The sequence below is a fragment of the Lacerta agilis genome, chromosome 8 (assembly GCF_009819535.1).
Source record: "Lacerta agilis isolate rLacAgi1 chromosome 8, rLacAgi1.pri, whole genome shotgun sequence".
Classification (NCBI taxonomy): Eukaryota; Metazoa; Chordata; class Lepidosauria; order Squamata; family Lacertidae; genus Lacerta; species Lacerta agilis.
In genome coordinates this window covers 37663355-37685164 of record NC_046319.1, presented here as the reverse complement: position 1 = coordinate 37685164, position 21810 = coordinate 37663355, and the positions used below count along the sequence as shown (strand labels likewise).

At 46.2% G+C, this 21810-nt stretch overlaps 1 protein-coding gene across 1 annotated transcript in view; it reads right to left on the bottom strand.

The window, feature by feature from the left end:
- PIEZO1 (piezo type mechanosensitive ion channel component 1) overlaps positions 1-18082 on the bottom strand; it is a 112663-nt gene extending 94581 nt beyond the window's left edge. The window contains exon 1 of the mRNA XM_033156988.1: positions 17396-18082. Within this exon, the coding sequence (XP_033012879.1) occupies positions 17396-17459 (64 nt within the window). The 5' untranslated portion in view covers positions 17460-18082. The remainder of the gene's footprint in view (positions 1-17395) is intronic.
- Between the last annotated feature and the right edge of the window lie 3728 nt (positions 18083-21810).

Genomic DNA, 21810 nt, shown 5'->3' with positions numbered 1-21810 from the left:
TAGGTTGAAGAATGAAGCAGCCCAGCACAGGGGGCTGTAGTTTTAAACCCTACACACCACCTCTCCCCCACTTTATCAGGAGGGAATGGGGAGGGCAATCAAGAAATAAAGAATAGAGGTGGGTGGGGTGGGGGATAGGTGGGGTGGGGTGAAGATGTTTCTATTTTACTTAATATGAGTAGGGTTTGGTTCTCAACAACGTTGTAAGAACTGATTTGCAAAAATGTTATACGGAAAAATACGAGAGAGACATTGCACTACCTTTGTAAATCAAGAAAATCTTTAATAAAATATATTTTTTTAAAAAGAAATAAAGAATAACTGCTGGGGGTGGAGGTGGGAATGGCAGCACAACTTTTGTTATCCTCTTCAAGTCGGTTCATGACCTACCACAGTGAAGACAATAGGGTTTTTAATATCACCACCTCAGCATATCAACCAGATCTAGATCAAGGACAGGAGGAGGGGAAAGAAGGAGCTTTTTTTTTTTTTTTTTGCTATCATTACAAAGGCAGCAGTGTTTTGAGAGTCGGCATGCGAAGAAAGTACAGTACAGAGAAAGGTCCAAATGTGCTATCTCACGAAGAGACTCCTCTTTTGTGAAAGCGGTGAAAAGAAAATGAAAAAAGCAAAGAAACCCACAAAGCTACAATGGGGGGGGGGGGAGTGTACCTGTGAGCAGAGGTTTGGAAAGAAATGCTGAAACATTTGAAGCCAGCTGAAGGTTAAAGCAATAACTGCTTGAATAGAGAAGCTGCTTTAATTTTTCAAAGGGGGGATGGTGAATCCCAAAAGCTAAACCCAGGTCAGGCATCATATTGCAGTGTTTTTTTCTTAGCTGACCTTAATTCTAGGAGTTGACCTGGTTTTCTTTTATTGACCTTAATTCTACCCAATGCCTTCTTACGTCACAGGCTTGGGTCACAAAAGCATCTTCTCAGTATATTTGAGACAGGCATTGGCTTCTCCCTGCCCTTTTAAAAGGGGTGCAGGGAGCCACCCAAGGCTTTTGGCTGGCTTAGCTTCAGAGGAATTCTAACCACACAACATCTTCTGCCCAACAACTTCGGAATACAAGGCCAAGCCCCTGAGCTGTTCCCAATGAAAATGCATTCAGAGGGGAAAGTGATGACATGAATCCACCACAAGGATCTTTTTTTAAAAGAAAGAAAAGAAAAGAAACAGTCTGGGTTACGAGAAGATTGCCAAGTCACAGATGGATGCCAACATGGAAGCTTACCATATTCTGGGTCTGGTGGATGAGTAGGAAAGGTCTAAAAGTGCTATTTGAGGGTGGGGTGCAATCCCAGACCAGCAAATTCAGGTGGCGCAGTTCTAATTGGGAGATTTTGCATAACAAACCTGCTTCTTTCAAAAAATACTGAGCTTTTTGCAATAAGGAAAACAATTGGGAAAATGTGGTGATGCTTGCATTTGATGAAACATCATCTAACCTCCCCATGAAGAAATCAGAAGGAATGCTCACGTAGAACCAACACTGTCTAATCTCCTTGCTAAAAAATCAGGATGAACACTCAATAAACAGTTCATCTGGAATGAAAAGGATGGAAAAGAGGCTGAGAGAGAGAGAGCTGTGTTTCTGCTAATTAGGGATAATTACCGTAATCTCCCATCACATTAGTTCACAGAACGCTGTGCCAGTTTGGGGGTACTTGTTGCATGCTGTGACTGAACCCACACTGCTGTATGTGCAAATAAAAGCAGTTGGGGGGACATATGTAAAGTCTAAAAAGAAGGACCTAACTTCAGTAGATTCAACCAGAGTTGGTAGAAGCTCATAAGCTGTTCCACACCTATGGAGGATTTCTCAAAAGAGCCACTGCAGCCATTCTTTTCCTTCTACCTCATCCTTTGGCTATCAAGTGCTCCAGCCTACTACAAATAATGCATTTTTCTCCTGCTAAAGTAAATCCAAGAGAGAGGAGTCCAGACCTGCTCGGGGTGGATTTGCAACAAAGCAAAAACTTACGAAAGCCATCTTAACGAGTCACCATGCAAAGTCATAACTCAGCTTGCGACAGAAAAAGGTGTGGGGTTTTAATTTGTCAGCACGAACTCAGCACGACTCTCATAGCAGCCTGAGTGAGATTTAGAAGACATCTGCCAACTTTCTCCTTGTTTCCAGGTGATTCACCGTGACAAAGACAGGGCTTGCAGGTCACCCTCACAAAGATGAACAGCCACGAAAATGAAGCATCTTTGGGATGTCCCTGCTGCCGTTTCCCTTCCTGGATTTTCGGTTCAAATATTCAACCTGGCTACCTCACGTGACTCAGAATTATCCCCAAGTAACCATGCTGTGAAGCTTTTGAGGACTGAAAGAAGGGTGAGGGGTTTTTTATGTTCCATTGAAGCCACTGATGTACTACTAATGCCAGAGTGGTGTAATGTTCAGCGTGTTGGACCAGGATCTGGGAGGCCAAGGTTCAAATCCCCCACTCAGCCATGAAGCTCATGGGGAGTTATAGCCAACTAAGTGATACTCAGAATAGGCTTACCATTGCATACAGTCCTGGGTGACCTTGGACTAGGCAGTCTCTTAACATAACCTACCTCACAGGGTTGTTGTGAGGATAAAATGCTGAAGATAAATATCATGCACGCCACCATGAGATTATTTGGGGGGAAAGGTGGGATATAAATGCAATGGAAACTTTTTAAAGTACAAGTAAATTCTGCAGACTTATTTGCAAGTCTCTTTTCACACCCAGATGGAAGCATTCACACACACACACACACACACACACACATACACTGGTATCCTGTGTTTGCACCTTCTGTGCCAATCCCACCAAGCTGGCAACAAAAACTGGAACTTGGAGAGTCATCTGCTCATCTGCTTGGGGTTTCACAGAAGCCAGTAATCTCACATATTTTCGGAAGAGCCTGCCTTTGCAATAGTGGAATCTCCCTAAAGTTTCAAGGAATTGTGGACCGAACATAAAGAGCACTCAAGAAGAATTCTCGTAATGAGGATAGCACAGAACATATGGTGTCCTAAAGAGGAAAATTTGCTTAACTGGACATTTCCTCTGCTAGAAAAGCCACCAGCATCCTGGTGGGGGATGAGAAGGATGATCTGTGGCAATTTTGTAAAATGTTGGAAAGTAATTAGAACAAATACAAAACTGTACCATTTCCATAAGGACAAGGACATCCACCAGGCACAGCAGATTCACAACAGCAAGCCAAAGACAAAATCTTCAATCAGGGGACCAATTGGCAATATATGGGCAAAAGGGTATTTCACAAGGAGAGAGAGCTGGAGTTGGAGTTGGCTGCAGCTCACACAAAACAGCTGCTTTGCTTTCCCAGCTGCCCAAACAGATGTCCACCATTAACTGGCTCGGACATCGTCCAAAAGTTGTGCATTATTATTGCCAATTCCAGCTGCTCAGAACGGTCATTGTCCTTGTCTTACACACATTTGAGCTTTGCATAGGAATGCCACAGACTGAAAACCTTGCATGTTGTGGCTTTGTGGCCATGCTTACCCACTGGTATCACACTGATGCGCCATGTGAGCATATGCATGTGTCGCATATATTTGACTGCTGATAGAACCTCCTGCAAGGCATGCTTCCTGCATTTGACAAAATGGGCTCTAGCCTATGAAAGCTTAAACCACAATATATCTAATAATACAGCAATAAAGAACTACTAAAAGTAAGTCTCCAAAGGCACCACAAGAGTGTTGCAACAAATTAATATACCAAGCATCTAAACTGAATGCTAAGGACACCACATCCCTGCAAAACTTGCAGGAAGTTGGAACCTTTACCTAGTTTTTATGGCACAACAAACAAGTAAAACTTCACCCAGGTGACTTGGAACTAGGTGCCACTTTCATGTATCAAGCCAATTTACGTGCTCTAGCCATTGGGCCCTGGGACCTCCCCTAATAAGGGCCTAGTGTCCTATGCAATGAAGTACACAACAAGGGACCACATATAAATGAGGGAGTACAACAATCCCTGGGGTGTTGTGGGAGCAATTTACACCTTGATGACATGAGTGTTAATGAAAGGAGGAATGTTTAGCATCCCTCTCATTCCCGCAAGGAACGTGCCCTTCCCAAATTCTGTTGCTTTGCCATGGAGGTTAAAATTACAGGCCTCCTCCACCTCCCAAGCCAAGAAGACACCACTGAGTTTGGAACAACAGAGAAAATGCAAGAGCATTTCCCAACCTGCTCTTCTTCAGGTCATTTTGCACTACAACTCCCATTAGCCAACACAGCTGTTGATGGGAGTAAGGATGGGTAATTATGCCAGCTTTGGTTCTCTCTGTTTCTCGTTGTCCAGCTTTAATTCAGTTCTCCAAAACAGTTTGCAATTATTATCTTTAAGTTCTCGTGAAAATTCACCAGCATTTTAGTGTGAATTTCTCCTAATACACATTTTTGCACAGCAATTTTCGCTACAAGAATGTAACGCATGCTATTTTCAATAATATATGCATTCATTTGTACATTTTAGCTGAATATATGCATTTTTTTACACATTACTTGACTGGAGTACTATATTGCAAAATTCAGGAAACTGGAATTTCAAAGAATTGCTGTGATTCAGCTTGAGTACTGTTTCAGAGAGTGTGAGAAATCAAATTTCTCACAGACTCATAGAATTGTAGAGTTGGAAAGTAACCCCAGGGGTCATCTAGTCCAACCCCCTGCTAAAGAATCCCTGACAGATGGCCATCTGACCTCTGCTTAAAAATACCCAATAAAGGAGAGTCCACCACTCTCTGATGTAGTCTGATCCACTGTTAAATAGCTCTTGCTAGCAGAAAGTTCTTCCAAATATTTAGTTAAAATATCCTTTCTTGTAATTAAAATCCATTAATTTTGAGTTCTATCCTCCGGAGTAGCAAAATACAAGTTTGCTCCATTTTCCATTTGACAGCCCTTCTGTTATTTGAAGATGGCTATCATATCACCTCTCAGTCTTCTCTTTTCCATGCTAAACATACCCAGCTCCCTCAACGATTCCTCGTAAGTCTTGGTTTCCAGACTTTTGATCATTGTGGTGATCTACCTCTGCAGATGTTCCAGCTTGTCAATATTCTTCTCTCCCCCCCCCCAACCCTCACTAGATGGGAGTTGCAGACAATCTGGAGGGCACCAGGTTGTGCAAAACTGGCCACTACAGCAACTGCTGCTCTCCTCGGTCAATAAATCCATATGGCAGCTACAACTCGCTTTTTCTATCCAGATGAAAAACCAATTTGGTGCTAATTAAAAGAAGGACAGAGTGCTCTCGCCTCCTGGAGGAACAGCATTAAAAAATGTATCCCCCTGCCAAGCCAGTGATATTTCTAGAAAACAACAACAACTAGTGTCTAGATTTCCCCTTACTGGAAAAAATAATAATCACAAGGGCCATTTCACCCAATGCATCCTGTTTTTATGGAAAATTAATCCAATTTTGAGATGCAGGCATCCACTAATGGCCTCAGGAGTGTGGTTTGGGGTGGGGGGTGGGGGTGGAGGACAAGAGACCCTAGAACAACCAAGAGCAGAGATTAGGGCCACCACCAGACTTTGAAGAGGGATGGCTAAAAACATCAAGGCCTGTTAAAGGAAAGCTGGAAGAAATCAATGGAATGGTCGAGTGACAGCGAAGCTGCTACGTTAGAAGCCCCCAAACAGTAGCAGCCACCAGTTCGCCAACTAGGACTTCAATTGATTCATTGGTTAGGTTAACTTAAGAGTGGGGAATCATGGGGCTGAGAGCCAAATGTGGCCCTTCAGACCCTCTCTCTCTGGCCCTCATTGCTCTCCCTGGGTCAAACCCCCTCCCTGACCCTGCTTTGCACCGTCCTCGGGTGTGTTTTGCTGGAATGTGTCCTCGAACTCTGATAATGCCTCTTGCTGGCCTGGATAAAGGCTGGAGAGCCGGGTGAAACTAGCCAACTCTACAAGTGTGTGTGTGGGGGGGGGAGATCTGCCCACATTTGCCTCCAGAAGGACCCCTCACGCCTCGATTAACAGATATAAAACCTTTTCTGTGAGCTAAAAAGGCACCCCAATCTTTTAAAAGGTTTTTTTTTTGTGTACAGTTGTACCTTGGTGTTTGAACAGCTAAGTTTCTGAACATTTTGGCTCCCGAACACTGCAAACCCGGAAGTGCGTGTTCCGGTTTGCGAACTATTTTTGGAAGCCGAATGTCCGACGGGGCTTCCATGGCTTCTGATTGGCTGCAGGAGCTTCCTGCAGCCAATCAGAAGCTGCGCTTTGGAAGTCGAACGGCCTTCCGGAATGGATTCTGTTCAACTTCCAAGGCATGACTGTACTATACAATCTTCACATGCCATCCTGTTTTCAGCTTCCCTATCGGGGCCTCTGCTTCGCCCCTGTCGGAACAGGATGCTGGACTAGATGCAGTCCTCCTCCTCCTATGTCCTTCGCAGTCCTCTGGGATGAAAAGAGGATGGGTGGAGTTGCAGCTGAGGAGATAAGCAGGCTGTGTCACAACGAACTCAGATTCCTCAGCCCAGAACGAAAGTTAAATAGGACACAAAGTAGCAGAGGCCAAACAAAGAACAAAGAGGTAGGCAAATCCTTTAATCGCTGAGCACAATGCACACCAGGAGTGATATTTTTTTCCAGTTAGAAGGCCATATTCAATTCTGGGCAACCTTCCAGAGGCCACATGCCAGCAGTGGGTGGGGCCGGTGGCAATAAGGGGTGGAGCAATGGATGTTCATTTCACCTTAGTGCAGTAAGCTGGTTTCTACACACGACTCTCCATCCTCCCATCAAGGACATATTCAAGTCAGGCAAAAATGCCCAGGGAAGTGGGTGACTAGCAAAGAGGTGTGTCCCCCTGGGGAGACTCTCAAGGGTGAGATAGAGAGGTGGGGAGGTCATGTTCAGCTCCCCAATCTGAGGTTCCTCACCCCTGCTGTGCACAGCTAGCTTTGCCACTCACGCTGAGCTGCATTTGATCTGCATACTGAGCAATGCTACCTCTCTTTAATCCCAGGGATCAGCCTCTGAGCATGCGGGAAAAGTTACTGTGTCACCAGACATATATAGATACACAAACACACACATCCTGTTTCTGTCTCTCATGCAAGCTTTAAGAGAGAAATAAGGGAAACCTTCAGAGTGCAATCCAGAGAGGTCAATGGGACTTACTTCCAGGTTAAGATGGCAGCCCATCCCCTGATTTTTTTGTGAGGCTGAGAAGAGAGAAAAATCTGGCCGCTTCCTTTACAAGGATCTGAGGGAGGGCCACAGAGACACTTCCTCCTCTTTGCACCAGATCTGATGGGGAAAAGAAACTTGTTCTTTCTGGTTAGCATTTAAAGCTGAGCAGAGAGCTTGCCTTTCCAATTAAATAGCTGTGTGTCTCCCAGACCCCCAGACAATAAGATCCAGGGCAACTGACAATAGCAACATGCCAGCAGAATCAACGGCAATGCAGATTTTAAACCAGGATCTCCTATAATGCTGATGAGTCTTAACTTTGCTTGTATTCAGAGACATTTTAACTTTGCTGCGTTAACTCTTCTATGGAATGTTTCACATGCATATCCCCAAATATAATGAAAAAAGGAAAACAGTACAGGTAGCCTTTCCTTCAAACACAGCAGGACTGCTTTTTTTTTCATTGTCAAACTGCATGTTTTCACAATGAACAATATAATACTATAGATATTTGCTTTTTCCAAGCTGGTGCTTTCTGTCTGTTTTGGGCTTCAATGCCCATCATCCACAACTGCTGCTCATCTAGTTGAGGCTGATGGGAGCTGGAGTACAAAACTTCTGGAGGTCACCAAGAGAGGGACAACAGAGAAAATACAAGAGCGTTTCCCAAAAATATTTGCAATATTGCAAAATCAATATTGAAAACTATTAAAATCAGGTTTTTTTACAAAACAAAATTGTTTGATAAGCTGGGTAATAATTAAGGGCCTCTGAGCTTGTGCAGAGTATACCTACATTGAGTAACCACAGGTTTGCCTCCCTCTCAAGGAAACACACAAGCTTTACAGGGTATGGCTCCCTGGCTCCCAGGCAGGTCTCAGTTGCAGACCTTCAAAATAACAACTTCAGCAGCTGATCAGGTGGCAGGGGAAGGGACATGGGGGGGGGGAGAAAGTAACCTAGCAAAGTGAAACCAAGAGCACCAGCTGAGCAGGCTAGACACGTTGCAAGAGAGAGATAGTGAGAGGGAGGGTGGAGGAGAGGCTACAGCAAAGAGAGAAGTCCTTGTGTCACACACAAAAGTCTCTCCCACTCTCTTAAGCACGCACACACTTTTCTGAATAGCTAGGAATGCAAAGGATCAGGATCAGAAGGCTAACCCAAACCAGGACCTGCCAGACCTAAATCCCAGAATACCATTTGGAGGAAAAGTAGTAGCAAGACAATCACTTTGAGCATGCACAGTGTTACCTGCTTTTTGTTGAGTCATCACAGGCAGCCTCCAAACATCTGGGATTAGCGAGTGAGGCTGCCTGGTTAGGAGGTGGCAATAATTAGGGGAGGTGGGAGTGGGCCCAAGCCAGTTCAAGCTCCAGCACCTCTCCTTATATTTTTCTCTAAAATTACTGTACAGTAGTACCTCCAGTTACGTAACCCTTCAGGATGCGAAAGCGGCAAACCCAGAAGTGGTCCTCAGGTTGCGGAAACCTTGGGATCCGACTGGACCTCCGGAACGGATCCCGTCCACAACCAGAGGTACCACTGTATTTGCATCCCATTCTTCAGCTGCAAATACTCAACCCCCCCCCCCCCCAGGCAAAAACAGCTCATGAACATATGAAAAACAAAGATCACAGACAGGGTTCATCAATGGCTACATGTTTGGTTTCCTGTGACAAATGTTTGTTTGTCTGGGGGAAATCCTCAGACTGGGAAACCTTTGTTATTTGGAACAAAAGCGCTTATTATTATTAACACTTTTTGTATGACACAACTGTCTAACCCAGGGGTTCCCCAACTGTGGCCTACGGCCCACCAGAGGTCCATGAGCTTCATTCAGTTAGTACTCAGGGTATCTGTGGATTTGTGCTTGAAGACAGGAAGTAGCACATCCATCACATTGAGTATATTAATTTTTAACTGTACTTTTATTTCTTCTTGTTGACCTTATACGGTATTCTATGGAATACTAATTGTGATACGAGAAAACACTGGATATAAGAAATTAGAAATGCATAAAAATATAATTAAAAATCATACAACTTCTAGCATGGCACATTACAATGGCTACGAGGCAGAAAAATCAATAAGTGGTCCATAGGGGCAGAGGGAGTTTGGGAACCACTTGTCTAACCCAACCGTGTGTGTAAAAGCAAGCTTGCAACATGCTTCTAGAGCAGTGTTTTTCAACCTTTTTTGGGCAAAGGCACACTTGTTTCATGAAAAAAATCACGAGGCACACCACCATTAGAAAATGTTAAAAAAATTAACTCTGTGCCTATATTGACTATATATAAAGTAATTTTTTAATTTTTCCCACGGCACACCAGGCAACATCTCACGGCACACTAGTGTGCCGCGGAACAGTGGTTGAAAAACACTGTTCTAGAGACATTTGCAAGGCTGTAAAAAAGGGAGGGTAGCATGTATTTTCCACTCACTCCTGGTACCCCTAAACTCCAGTCCTAAGCCTTAACCTTGTTTCTCAGATATAAAATGGATGGCGGGCCACAAATTTCTTAGGAGCCAGCATGGTGCAGTACTTCCAGCGTCTGACTAAGACCTGAGAGACCCTGTTTCAAATCCCCACAATCATGAATTTCACTGAGACACACTGGGCTGGACATTGCCTAAAAGTCTACCTTGTCTCACAGGGTTGTCGTGCCTATAAATTAATGATAAAGCTTCCTATAAGAGAGGCAAGATATGAATTGAATGTTTACACCATTAAGTCTCATCCCAGTGGTAGGAAATCTGGTTTGTGAGTTTTAAGGAGCAGGTACCTCTGGGATATTTGGATATGTATTAATAAGAACTGCAAGTATTTCATCATAAATATTACCCAAACTGGACGCCTCTGACTACAACACGACTATTTAGAACCTTCCTCTCCCATCCAGTGATATGTTCCTGGTTCTCCACCCTTCTCTGTTTCCGCCTGCCCTTTACCAATGTTAACAGAATAGCAAGACTCTGCAGATCTGGATGGCAAAGACTAAAACGCTGAGGACTCGGTTAACATAACGGCAGGACAAATAAGCATCTGCATCTTTTAACACTCAAGCGTAAAACTGCAGGAATGTTGGTGCTTCTTTATAACCACACTGGCAGCTAATCCTATGAGCAGGAGTCCAAAAACTGGCAGCACTTCAACTACCGTTCTTTTATGCACAAACCCCAGGAGACATGGCATGTGGGATTTGAACCCAGATCTAGCCTATGATGTCAACTCAGTCCCTATTCCTGATAGCATTTTCTTTGCGTGAGCAGTGCCCAGAAATGGAGGGCCTATAGCAGACAAACTTAAGCAGCGTTTGCAGGCACAGTTATAATTAAACTTCTCACATCCTGTAGGCTCTGTGAGTCACCGCTGGGAGAAAGACATAGAGAGAGAGAGAGAGAGAGAGAGAGAGAGAGAGAGAGAGAGAGAGAGAGAGAGAGACGTACACATGTCAGAATAGAAACTCATATTTAAGAAATGTGGGGGAGGGGGAACTAGTAAAGGAATTAGTCTTGGGGTCAGGCAGCGCAAACCACACAGAAAGTCCCTCTGCTTCTTCTGCGGCTTGCAAAATCTCTCCCCTCTCCACCCCTGCGGCGGTTTGCTGTTGCCGCAAATGAAACTGCATCATAACTGCTCTGTCAGTTCTTGCCGCCGCCTTGGAGAAAATGGGAGGTGGAGGGCAGGTTGGCAGCAATGGGGGTCAGGAACAAAACAGGACAGGGTGCCTTATCCATCGCCGTTCCTTGTCATGGTCACAGAAAATGGCACATGCAAACAGCTGGCCTGCAAACATTCCCGCTCTGTCTCCAGGGTGCCAGGCTAGAGAGGCACCCACCTTTCTTGCTGCCACATGAAAAAGAAAGGTGCTCATAGCCCCCACTGTCTTCCCGGGAGGAAGGGGCAAGGAAGTCTGGGTGCTTGGGGGGTGCCCTGCCTTCCCACTCCTACCCAGGCACACACAGTACATGCCCAGCATGGCAAGGTGCGAGGTAATTGCGAAGACGGTGCCAAGTGGCTCAACACAACAGGGCTTTCATGACTCTCATTATAATCAGATGCAACTGCTTCAGGACCAGCTTCACAGAGAAAGGGTTGCTGGGGTGAGTGATTTTTGCGCTTTAGCTGTCCCAGGACCTCTGGTGCTCACCAGCCTCCTCTTTAAACCACCATCTGGTATCTCCCCCACAATCCCTGTTGGTCCCAAGGCAGGTGCTTCATCGATTTAGTCTCGCTGAAATTCAAAGGCTGCCGTTTTCCAGGAGTGCAAGGTGACAGAAACGGGTATTAACCTTTTATATGCTAGATGTGGGGTGGTCCAGGAAACTGTTTCATCTGCCCTTAGTGCCCACAGTTGCAAGAAACAAAGATTTTAGGTGTCAGCATGTTATTCTGGGTTTGAATTTGGTTTCTTAAATCCGCCTACTTGCATGCAGTGCCATTCCTCACCACACAGGCTCCCTAACTGTGGGAATCTGCAAACTTCACTATGGAGCTTGACCACTCCCAGCACGCAGACCGCAATCTGGTCTCTGATGCTACGAAAGCTGACCATCTCTGTCCTAGGCCTTATGGTGTACCTGCCAGTTGGTTTCTGGGGTCTTGCCCACAAGCAAGGAAAGGGCTCAGTGACACATTCATCACACAGAATTAGTTCGCTTTGAACTGGGAAAAGCAGCACAGCAGCCTCTGCCAACCTGGTGCCTTTCAGATGATTTGGACTACAACTCCCATCAGCCCCAGCCACCATGGTCATGTTTCTATTAGTTCTAGCACGATATGGCCACGTCAGCTAGGGCTCAAGGAAATTGCAGTCCAAAACATCTAGAGGGTGTGTAAAGGCTGCATTTTCCAAACAGGGTGCAAACGAAGTACCCTCTTCTCAAAACACAGCCATGAACAAAGCCTGCCAGCAGTCAAGCTGGATTCTAGAGCACCCCCCCCCCCAAAAAAAAGTGCATTGTAAAAATAATAAAACTCAGATAGTAGCAAAGGTTTGTGAAATCATGCATGGCATGGGGAAAGTGGATAGAAAAAAGTTTTTTTTCTCTCTCTCTCATTAACAATAGATGTTGTGTACATCCAATAAATGTTGGAAGATTCAAGACAAACAAAAGAATGTACTTCATGCAGTACATATTTAAACTATGGAACTCACTCCCACAAGAGAGAGAGAGAGAGTCACCCACTTAGATGGCTTTAAAAGAAGACTGGACAAATTCGTGGAGGAAAAGGCTACAGATAGCTACTAGCCAACACTCTGCTTTGCTTCCATGGTCAGAGGCGGTCATGCATCTGAACAATAGTTGTATGAAACTACAGGAGGGGAGACAGCTCTTCTGTCTGCGTTGTGGGTTTCCCAAAGGCATCTGGGTGGCCACTGTGAGAACAGGATGCTGGACTCAATGAGCCATTGGCCTGATTCAGCAGGTTCTTCTTATGTTCTCACTATCTACTATTAGCATCCAACTAAGCTTTATTCAGAGTGAATACATGCCAGCCATGCCCCTTAGTTTCAATGGGTGAGGGTCTACTCTGACCAGCACTGAATACTACCCTCTGTATTGAGTGCACACATAACTAATTCCCAACATACACAGCAGAAGAATGCTTCTTGTAGCCAGAATGAATGGATTACTCAAAAAATCCAGAGCAAATCAGCATTGTACTCCTAGGGAACATTAGCAAACCCACTAGCAATCCATGCCGGGAACATACAACAGCTGCCCAATTTTCTCCATCCACTGCAAGGCTACTTTTCTGGCAGGACAATTCTGGAGGGACACAGACCCTTCCTTCATCCCTCTTCACAACACCAGCCTCTCTTTTTTCCTAGCCGCTGGGTGAATAACTAACGGCCATTCCAGAGTTTACCTTTGCAACAGACTGGGGATGGCCAGGGCTTTGCTTGTTCATTAAATATTTGTGCAAAAACTGGCCGGCTGTCTCCGTACATGGACTTTCAAAACACAGGCATTTCTGGGGGCGGGAAGGAAAGAGGGGAAGGGCAAAGTTTCTTCGTGAAGACACTTTTGACAGCCAGCTGACGCAACAGTAGCGGCTGGGAAAACTACAAGATACCGTAGATCCATGGGTTGCATTGCAAGGCTGAAGATTATTCATTTGGAAACACAGAGCAAGAGGCAGCATTTGAGACCCTGAACTGTCTTGTTTCCACCAGGAGCTGTGGGGTCACCAAAGGAAACCTCTCTTTACTTCAGTTCAATGCACTTTAAAACAAAAACAAAGGCAGTCATTATTACAGAAGAAGAAGAAGAAGAAGAAGAAGAAGAAGAAGAAGAAGAAGAAGAAGAAGAAGAAGAAGGGAAGTTTGGATTTGATATCCCGCTTTATCACTACCCTAAGGAGTCCCAAAGTGGCTAACATTCTTCTTTCCCTTCCTCTCCCACAAAAAACACTCTGTGAGGTGAGTGGGGCCGGGAGACTTTAAAGAAGTGTGACTAGCCCAAGGTCACCCAGCAGCTACACGTGGAGGAGCGGAGACACCAGATTACAAGTCTACCGCTCTTAACCACACCACCACACCAAAGGAACAGGTGTTGAGAAAAGACGACAAACCCAGAACATATAATCTGAAAATAATAATCAGTAATCTCCATGGAACACCATGAGGTGCTATTTCTCCAAATGCCCATGTCTAAGAAGCCACCCCATGTATTTTACTTAATTGCAGCAACTCACACAATACAGCTGCAGTTTTGCTGCCAGCAAGATTGGAGCTTCCATTTGAAACAGCCTGGCAAAACGGAATTCCACAAGGGAGAGTCACAGACAATTTTGTACAGATAGTAGTGCTTTAAATTGCAAGGATTCTCCTTCCCCGCCCCTGTTTTGCAATGTGGAAAAATTATTATTCTTGATATAGTGCTACTGGCATATACTACATTTTACAGTTTAACACAACAAAAGATGGGTTCACACACCCACACCCTGCCCTGCCCCGCTAAGTGAGTGGGGCAGAACAGAGGGAGGGAAAAGAGAAGGAAATCAACCAGTAAAGGTAGATAGCTAATGGAAGATTAGAAGGGAGGGGTGAGATTAGGGCAATCCATTGGGCAAGTTATTGTGGCTGTGATGCAGAAAGTTAATGTAATTTTAATTTTTTTTAATCTATTATATTAAAATGCAAAATCATCACAGAAAACAGGCGTGAAATATTGAAGCAAAGGCGAAAGGGGGGCCAGGGACATCAGCAATACATTCCAGACTTTGGGCATAATAGAAATCGTAACAAGTCTATAAAAATAAGAATACACATTTAACACTGATATCCTATATTCTCCAGGGAGATGAGCTGCATTGCCATCTAAATAGTTTGTGAAGCTCTGCACATATTCCTATTTTATTATTGACAGCCATTTATAGGTGGGGGGGCCCACTGGTTATAAAAAATAAAATAATACCAAACCGAATAACATTTGCGCTTACTTTTTTGACCCCTAGAAGTTCTAAGTTTCTATATAATTGTTTATAATACTTTAGTTTTAAAAGGTTCCACAGTTTTGATGCAGTGTCTCGTCATCCCTTGGTAATGCACTTGGGGATGAAAAATGAGCCCCACCTCTCTGACAGTGCCCTGTAAGGAAGCCTGGAAAAATACTTAAAATTCCTAGAAGCCAGCCTGGGCATTTTTGTAGGTGCCAAATACACAGAGGAACAATTATTAAAATAAAATAAAGTTGGAGTGTCAGCATCAGAGACTTAAGTCAGTTGGTTCCTGGATGATGATGATGATGATGATGATGGCTATTTTAATAAAAGTCTCTGCTTGTACAGAGATCTCACTTACTCTCGCTAGGCTCAACAGCAAAATCATTTCAATAGCTTTTCCTTATTTCAGCCCTCAATAAATAGCAAAGCACTTCACGCTTTAGAAGTCTGTTTGCTCTAACCCTCCATTCCAGGAAAGGCAGTGCTGAAATCTGCTTTTGCTTTGGGGGGGGGGGTATTAACAACATTTGTGAAGAAGATGTGGCTTTATGTTTTATTGGAATTTTAATGGGGTTTATTGGAGACTTGGACTGCATTGTTTGTTGCCCTGGGCTCCCACTGGGAGGGAGGGATATAAGCATATGAAAATAAACATCAGAAGAGCCCTGCAGGATCAGACCCAAGGCTTCCCTGCATCCCTTTTCCTAGAGTGTACAACCAGAAGCCTCAAGGAAACCCACAAGCAGGAGAGGAGCACAACAGAGTATCCTGCCTCTGATCATTGGCACCTTGTACTCAGAGGCAAACTGCCTCTGATCCTGGAGACAGTGGGCTGCATCTAATGTTAGTTCTACACAGAGTAGACCCATTGAAATTAATAGACCATAGTTAGCCATGTGCCTCATTCAATGTGTCTACCTCGTGTAGAACTAACATGGATACATACAAGCCATATACATTTATCATGGCTATTAGCCATAGGTAGCCTTATCCTCAACGAGTTGATCTAACCCTTTCTAAAGCTGTGCAAATTGGGACCCATCAGCCCACCTTGTGGTGTTTAACTGCACACTGTGTGAAGTACTTCCCTTTTGTCTGCCCTGAATCTTCCTGAATTCAGCTTCATTGGGCAACTCCATTCTAGCTTTACGGGAATACTAGTTGCATAAAAGAGAGGGATAAAAGAGTTTCCTCTATCCACCTTTCCCACAACATGCAGAACTTTCCCCAGTTCTGCAATATCCTTTTTCAAGCTGAAGCTACCAATACAGAACATAGTATTCCCACTGCTTCCACACTGTAGATTTGCATAACAGTACAATGATATTGGCAGTTTTTATTCTCGATTCCCCGCAAGGAGGATTTGCCTTTCTTCACACAGCTGCCACACACTAAGTTAATGTTTTTATCGCACTATCCATCATCACTTTTTCTGGTCAATCACCCCTAGCTCAGACCCCGTATCATGATGCCATGATTGCATGCCTCAGTGCGCAAAACACAATGCTCATTGATCTTCCCACCCATGTGTTTGCTACCTAGAGTCTGTTAGCACCCCAATATTAATTTCCACCAGGAGGTCTGATATCAATTTCCTACTTTCCTTCGCGTCCAAAAGGAAGAGGGACTCTAGGATACTGGAAAAGCAGGAAGTGCAAAAAAAAAAGGAAACGCAGTCCTAACCTTCAATTTATACCTCTCTCTGCACTCTCAGCCTATACTTGTCGGTACAAAATAACCCTTGTTGGCAGGACAAATTATGCACGTGCTGTCAGCACCAGAGAGCAGAATGTGGGGGTGGGAAGAGACTGCTAAGGAAACTCTAGTCCGGCACCCTGTTCTCTCAGTGGCTACCCAGATGCCCCAATGGGAAGCCTGCAAGCGGGGTAGGAGTTCAACAGCAATCTGCCTTCCAGCAGTTCCCAGCAGAAGCATTTCATGCCTGCGACAGTGGAGGCAGAACAAACAAAAGAGACGCTGCTTCTGTGCCTTGCAAGAACCAAGGTGGGGCTGCCGCCAGTGCCTTCCGCAAGGCTCACCAGTAGCAGCCACCTTCTCCGCAACCCACCCAAGTGACTCACAGCCAGATCCACACAGGATGGGCTATTCAGTCATGAGCGAGGAATTTTGCAACTCTACCAAGAGGTTCTCCCTCGCCTCTTTCATGAAGAATCTCAGATCCTCAGACAGGAAGGAGGGCAGGGAGAAAGGAACAGAATCCGTATGCCAGCCGGTATCCACCACATGCAAAAACTGTGCGCCGTGGCGAGGGGCCCCTAAAGGTCATGGACTCCAGCCCTCTGCCTTGTGCACCACGCACCAGGTTTTCTAAGGTTGCTCACGCCGAGGTCTAGTAGATAAAACCCAGGGCTTTATTCATTCTTCACTTCAGCCACTGATCCCACTCGTGGACATGGCCAGGTCCTCCCAACCAAGAATTCCCCGATTAGTAAAAAAGGGAATTAGGGCAACCAGCGGGAGCGACTTCCGCGGAAGCGCAGCGCGGTGAGAGTGGGCGAGCAAAAGCTCAAGGTGACGGCGACGGGGAGCCCCAAGGTTGAGTCAGGGAGGAGAAAGAGAGAGGGGTCCCCCTCCCGCGCGTAACCCTAACACTCCACCACCCCAGCTGTGCCGCTGGAAGAAGCACTTCTCTGAACATCTGGGACGGGGGGAATCCCTGGAAAACGCGCGGGCGAGAAATAAGAAGGCAGTGCTGGAGAAAAGAGGGGGCGGGCGGGTGTGTCTCCCACCCCAGGTCCACTTCTTACCCGCCAGGAGGGAGAGCGGCAACAGCAGCCAGTAGAGGACCCCGCAGCAGACCCGCAACTCCATCTTCTTCGCCCACTCGGGCAGCAGCAGCTCTTTGCGCGCTCAGGCGCAAGTTCCGCAGCCAGCAGGCAAGGCGCGCGTCGCCGGCGCTAGCATCGCCGCCTGCCTGCTCCTCCGGCGTGGACGAGGGAAGGGAGGAGCCTCTAAGCCCCCCGCCCCCAAGTCAGTCACCGCGCCAGGTCCGCGGTCAGCGGGGTCCTCCCTCGCTGGGGGCCCCGCAGTGTTCCGGCATGGAAGGACCACTCCCAAGACGCCGAAGCAGCGGCAAGGCGCGCTTCCTGGGCGCTCCGGCCAAAAACGCGCAGAGGCTCCCTCCGGCGAAACTTGCTGACTCCCTCGGGGGCCGCCCTCTGGGCTCTGCTAGGCGGCGGCGTCTCCTCCCTCCCGGCCCTCGGGGATCTCCAGCGCAGCTCTACGGGGAAGAGGAGGGCCGAGAGGTGGGGAGGCTACCCTGGCTTTACCCCGGAGTACGCGCGGGGTACCCTGGCGGAGCAAAGTGTTCCAGGGCAAGCTGCTCCAGCCCGCGCCAAACTCCGGTAGCAGCTGCTCCTGCCGCGGCGGCTCCTCGTCTCCCTCGGCCCGCAGCACGTGTCTGGCTCTGGCCGGGGCGGCGCTGCTTTGCGTCAAACTTGCACTTTGCTGGAAGGAGCCTCCGCCTCCTTCTCCTCCTTGGCGCGGCCTCCCCTGGCCTTGGCTCGTGGTGCTCTGCAGTCCCGTTCCGTCCGTGCCTTTCTCCGGGACGCAGCACCATCTAGCGCCGCTTCAGCCCCATCGCAACAACAGACCACCAGGACAGCCCGTTTCCAGATGCCACATCACGCTCAGAAAAATAATAATAATAAATTTTGCTAGAAGAAAGCGCCTCTGGGCAATTGGAGAGCGATTTTGGAACCACTCCTAGGAAGCAGAGCCCCCGCGACATGCAGAGGTTTGACTGAGACTGGACTGGACAAATCCATGAATGAGAAGCCTGTCATGTCGGGGTGGATCAGGACAGCAGCTGATCTAGTCCCGTATCCTGTTCTTACAGTGGCCAACCAGATGCCTGCAAGCAGGACCTGAGCGCAACAGCCCTCTCCCCTTCTGGGGTTTGGTTTCCAGCAACTGGTTCTCAGAAGCTCCATTGCCTTTGACCTTGGAGGCAGAGCATAGCCATCATGGCTAGTAGCCATTGGTAGCCATTACCTCAATGAGTTTGTCTAATCCTCTCTAAAAGCTGTCCAAGTTGGTAGCCATCACTGCCCCGTACAGGAGCATCTCTCAAAGCTTAACTGTGGGCTGTGTGAAGAACTGTTTTCTTTTGTCTGTCTGGAATCCTCCAGTATTCAAGCTTGATTGGATGTCCATGAATTCTAATGTTACAAGAGAGGGAGAAAAACTTTCCTCTGTCCACTTCTTCCACTCCGCCTCTATCATTGGTCCTAAGGTTGCTACTATAAAGCCATTGATACGTCTCTCTTCCTCCTCTGTGTGTTGTTGGTTACATGAGCTTCTGTACTTTTCCATTTTCTCAGTTGTGGATATTAATTGCTATTCCACCACTTACCATCCATATCAGTGAGCGGTACTTAATGGAATGCATCCATGGGGTTTTAAAATGGTGCCCACAATCATTTCTCCCCTGTCCTCCGTTCTGGGCCACACAAGAATTCCTATACACATGTAGTATTCCTATACTGTACAAGTATTCCCATACCCATGTTTGCACAGAAAGTAGTACGTGAGGAAGGGGGCCATAGCTCAGTGGCAGGGCAAAAGGTCCCAGGTTCAATTCCCAGCAACTCCCGTTAGGGCTGAGAGCACCCCCTGCCAGTCAGTGTAGATAATACTGAGCTAGATGGTCTGACTTGGTATAAGGCAGCTTACTAAATCTTCCTGTATTTCTACACTTCAAAAAAAAAAATCCAGGAAGTAAACAAGAGCAAATGTTACCAGCCTTAGTTATAATGTTTCACAATGGTTAAAATGGAGGCTTGGGCTTCTCTTTTTTGGGGGTGGGTGGGGAAAATATCCATTTGTTTTTGTTCTAATACTGTGGCCTTGTGCAAGAGTAATGTTTGCCTGATTAAGACTTGCACAAGAAATGTGTCTTGCACAAGACCTCTGCATAATTCTTTTTGATAAAAAAAATAAAATAAAATACAATTGCTCTGCTCACTTGTGCCACTGTCCCATGATTGGCAGGTGGCCCCCAGAAGGTTGCCCAGAAGGAGTGTGGCCCTTGACCTGAAATAGGCCCACCACCCTCCTGTGTTAGAGCAGCATACCTTCTTGGGAGGTGGCTTTTAATCAGAGGCTGGAGGGCCACTATCAAGGATGTTGCAGCAGCAGATCCAGGGGGCTGTGCTAGATGACCTTTGATATGCCTTCCTATTCTCCGATTCTATGCATTTGCTGATTAAGGGAGGAGGAAGGAACCACCAAGTTCAGGATCCCACTTTTCATTCCTCTTTCGTTTGTTCTGCTCCCACCCAGATAGGCCCACCCCCAGTGTGCAAGCCACAGCTGTAACAGGAAATAACAAGCTTTTGACATTCCTCGGATTCCCTGGCACAGCAACTGGGTCTTGCATCCTGAACATGACTAATAAAAACATCGCTCAGCTGTCTGCCTTGATTTCTTGTTTCCCATTGTTTCATCTGAATCAACTGGGCTTCCCTCGCTTTGTTGTGATTCCTCAGTCGTTTCCTGTATGGCATGCAGGTTCAAAACATTCCGTATTTCATTTTGCTGCTAAACCCATATTAAGGCAAGGCCTTTCACTGTGTAAGTACCTATTCTGCAGACACTTAAATATTTACACTGAGGGGAGTTGTTTGCATGTAAGACAAGCCACCTATCCCTAACTAGCTGCCACCTACATTATACAGCAACCATGTAAACATTACCTGTCTAATATATTGCACTGCTTACCTTGAATGGGCCTTCTGTTTCCTTTCTTGAGGGTACAGGAGAGTTCCTGTGCAGAAAGCAACACACTTCTCAAAACCTGTATTTCATAAAACGCAGAGAAGAAGTTTTCCCTTGGCTCCTAAGAAGGGAGTTCCCATGGAGTTGCCTTACTTCAAGTCTCATAATATTTTGTCCCTCTGTTCTAAATCTAAATCCAGCACTACTCCAGGGGACTCTCATGAGACAGAGCAATTTGTTTTGTACTAGGACCCCACAATCTGGCCACTGACAGAGCATGGTGCAAAAGGTATGCACTCAAATGTTTTTCCGCACAAAAAAATCACCTAGTTGCTTACTTCATTTCAACAGTATCATTATTTGGGGAGGGTGTGTCAATTTGTTATTAAACCTGGACAGAATTCCTTGTCAACAGTTCTTCAAACCATTCTCTCTTCGGCCCATTCCTGGTCTACTTTGACTGGAAAGTTCTCTGGTAGATCCCCTTTCCATCAATAGCTACCCAACACTACAGATGCCAGAAATGGAACTAGAGACTTACTGCACACAAAGACAAAATAAGGAAAGGCCTTCTTTATTACTAAGGGACCCAAGCCTAGGGCTTGCCGATCAGAAGGTTGGCGATTTGAATCCCCGTGATGGGGTGAGCTCCTTTTGCTCGGTCCCTGCTCCTGCCAACCTAGCAGTTCAAAAGCATGTCAAAGTGCAAGTAGATAAATAGGTACCGCTCTGGCAGGAAGGTAAACGGTGTTTCCGTGCGCTGCTCTGGTTCGCCAGAAGCGGCTTAGTCATGCTGGCCACATGACCAGGAAGCTGTACGCTGGCTCCCTTGGCCAGTAAAGCAAGATGAATGATGCAACCCCAGAGTCGTCTGCGACTGGACCTAATGGTCAGGGGTCCCCTTACCTTTACCTTTACGACCCCTCCAGAATGCAGACATAACCCCCTGCACATAGAAAATTAGCATGCCAAGGGGAAGCCTGACATGCTAGCTTCTTATGCAGAGAGATGAATTATTGTTTTGACATAAAGTATTTGAGCACCTGAACCTCCATATACAGTCTGAAATGGTGCATTATTGACTCATCAGCCCCAGTCAGCATTGTCAATGGCTAGCGAATATAAGTTTATTGCAGTTGAGCAAAATCTGGAGGGCTGCAGGTTCCCCATCCCTGGATAGACACAGGTTTAGCACCTAAGAGAGAACGAGGTCTTAAGTAATGCCTGCTTCACCTTGCATTTTGTGAAGTGTTATTGCAGCCTTTCCCCCAGCCTGGTGCCCTTCGTCTTGGCCCACAGTTCCCATCATCTCCAGTTAACATGGTTGCGATGGCTGGGGCTAATGGAAGCCAGGTTGGGTTGCATGGTACGGGTTGCATGGCACGGTACAGAGGGGGAACAATCCTGCAGATCTGATAAATATTTTTGCCGTTTGTAATCAATT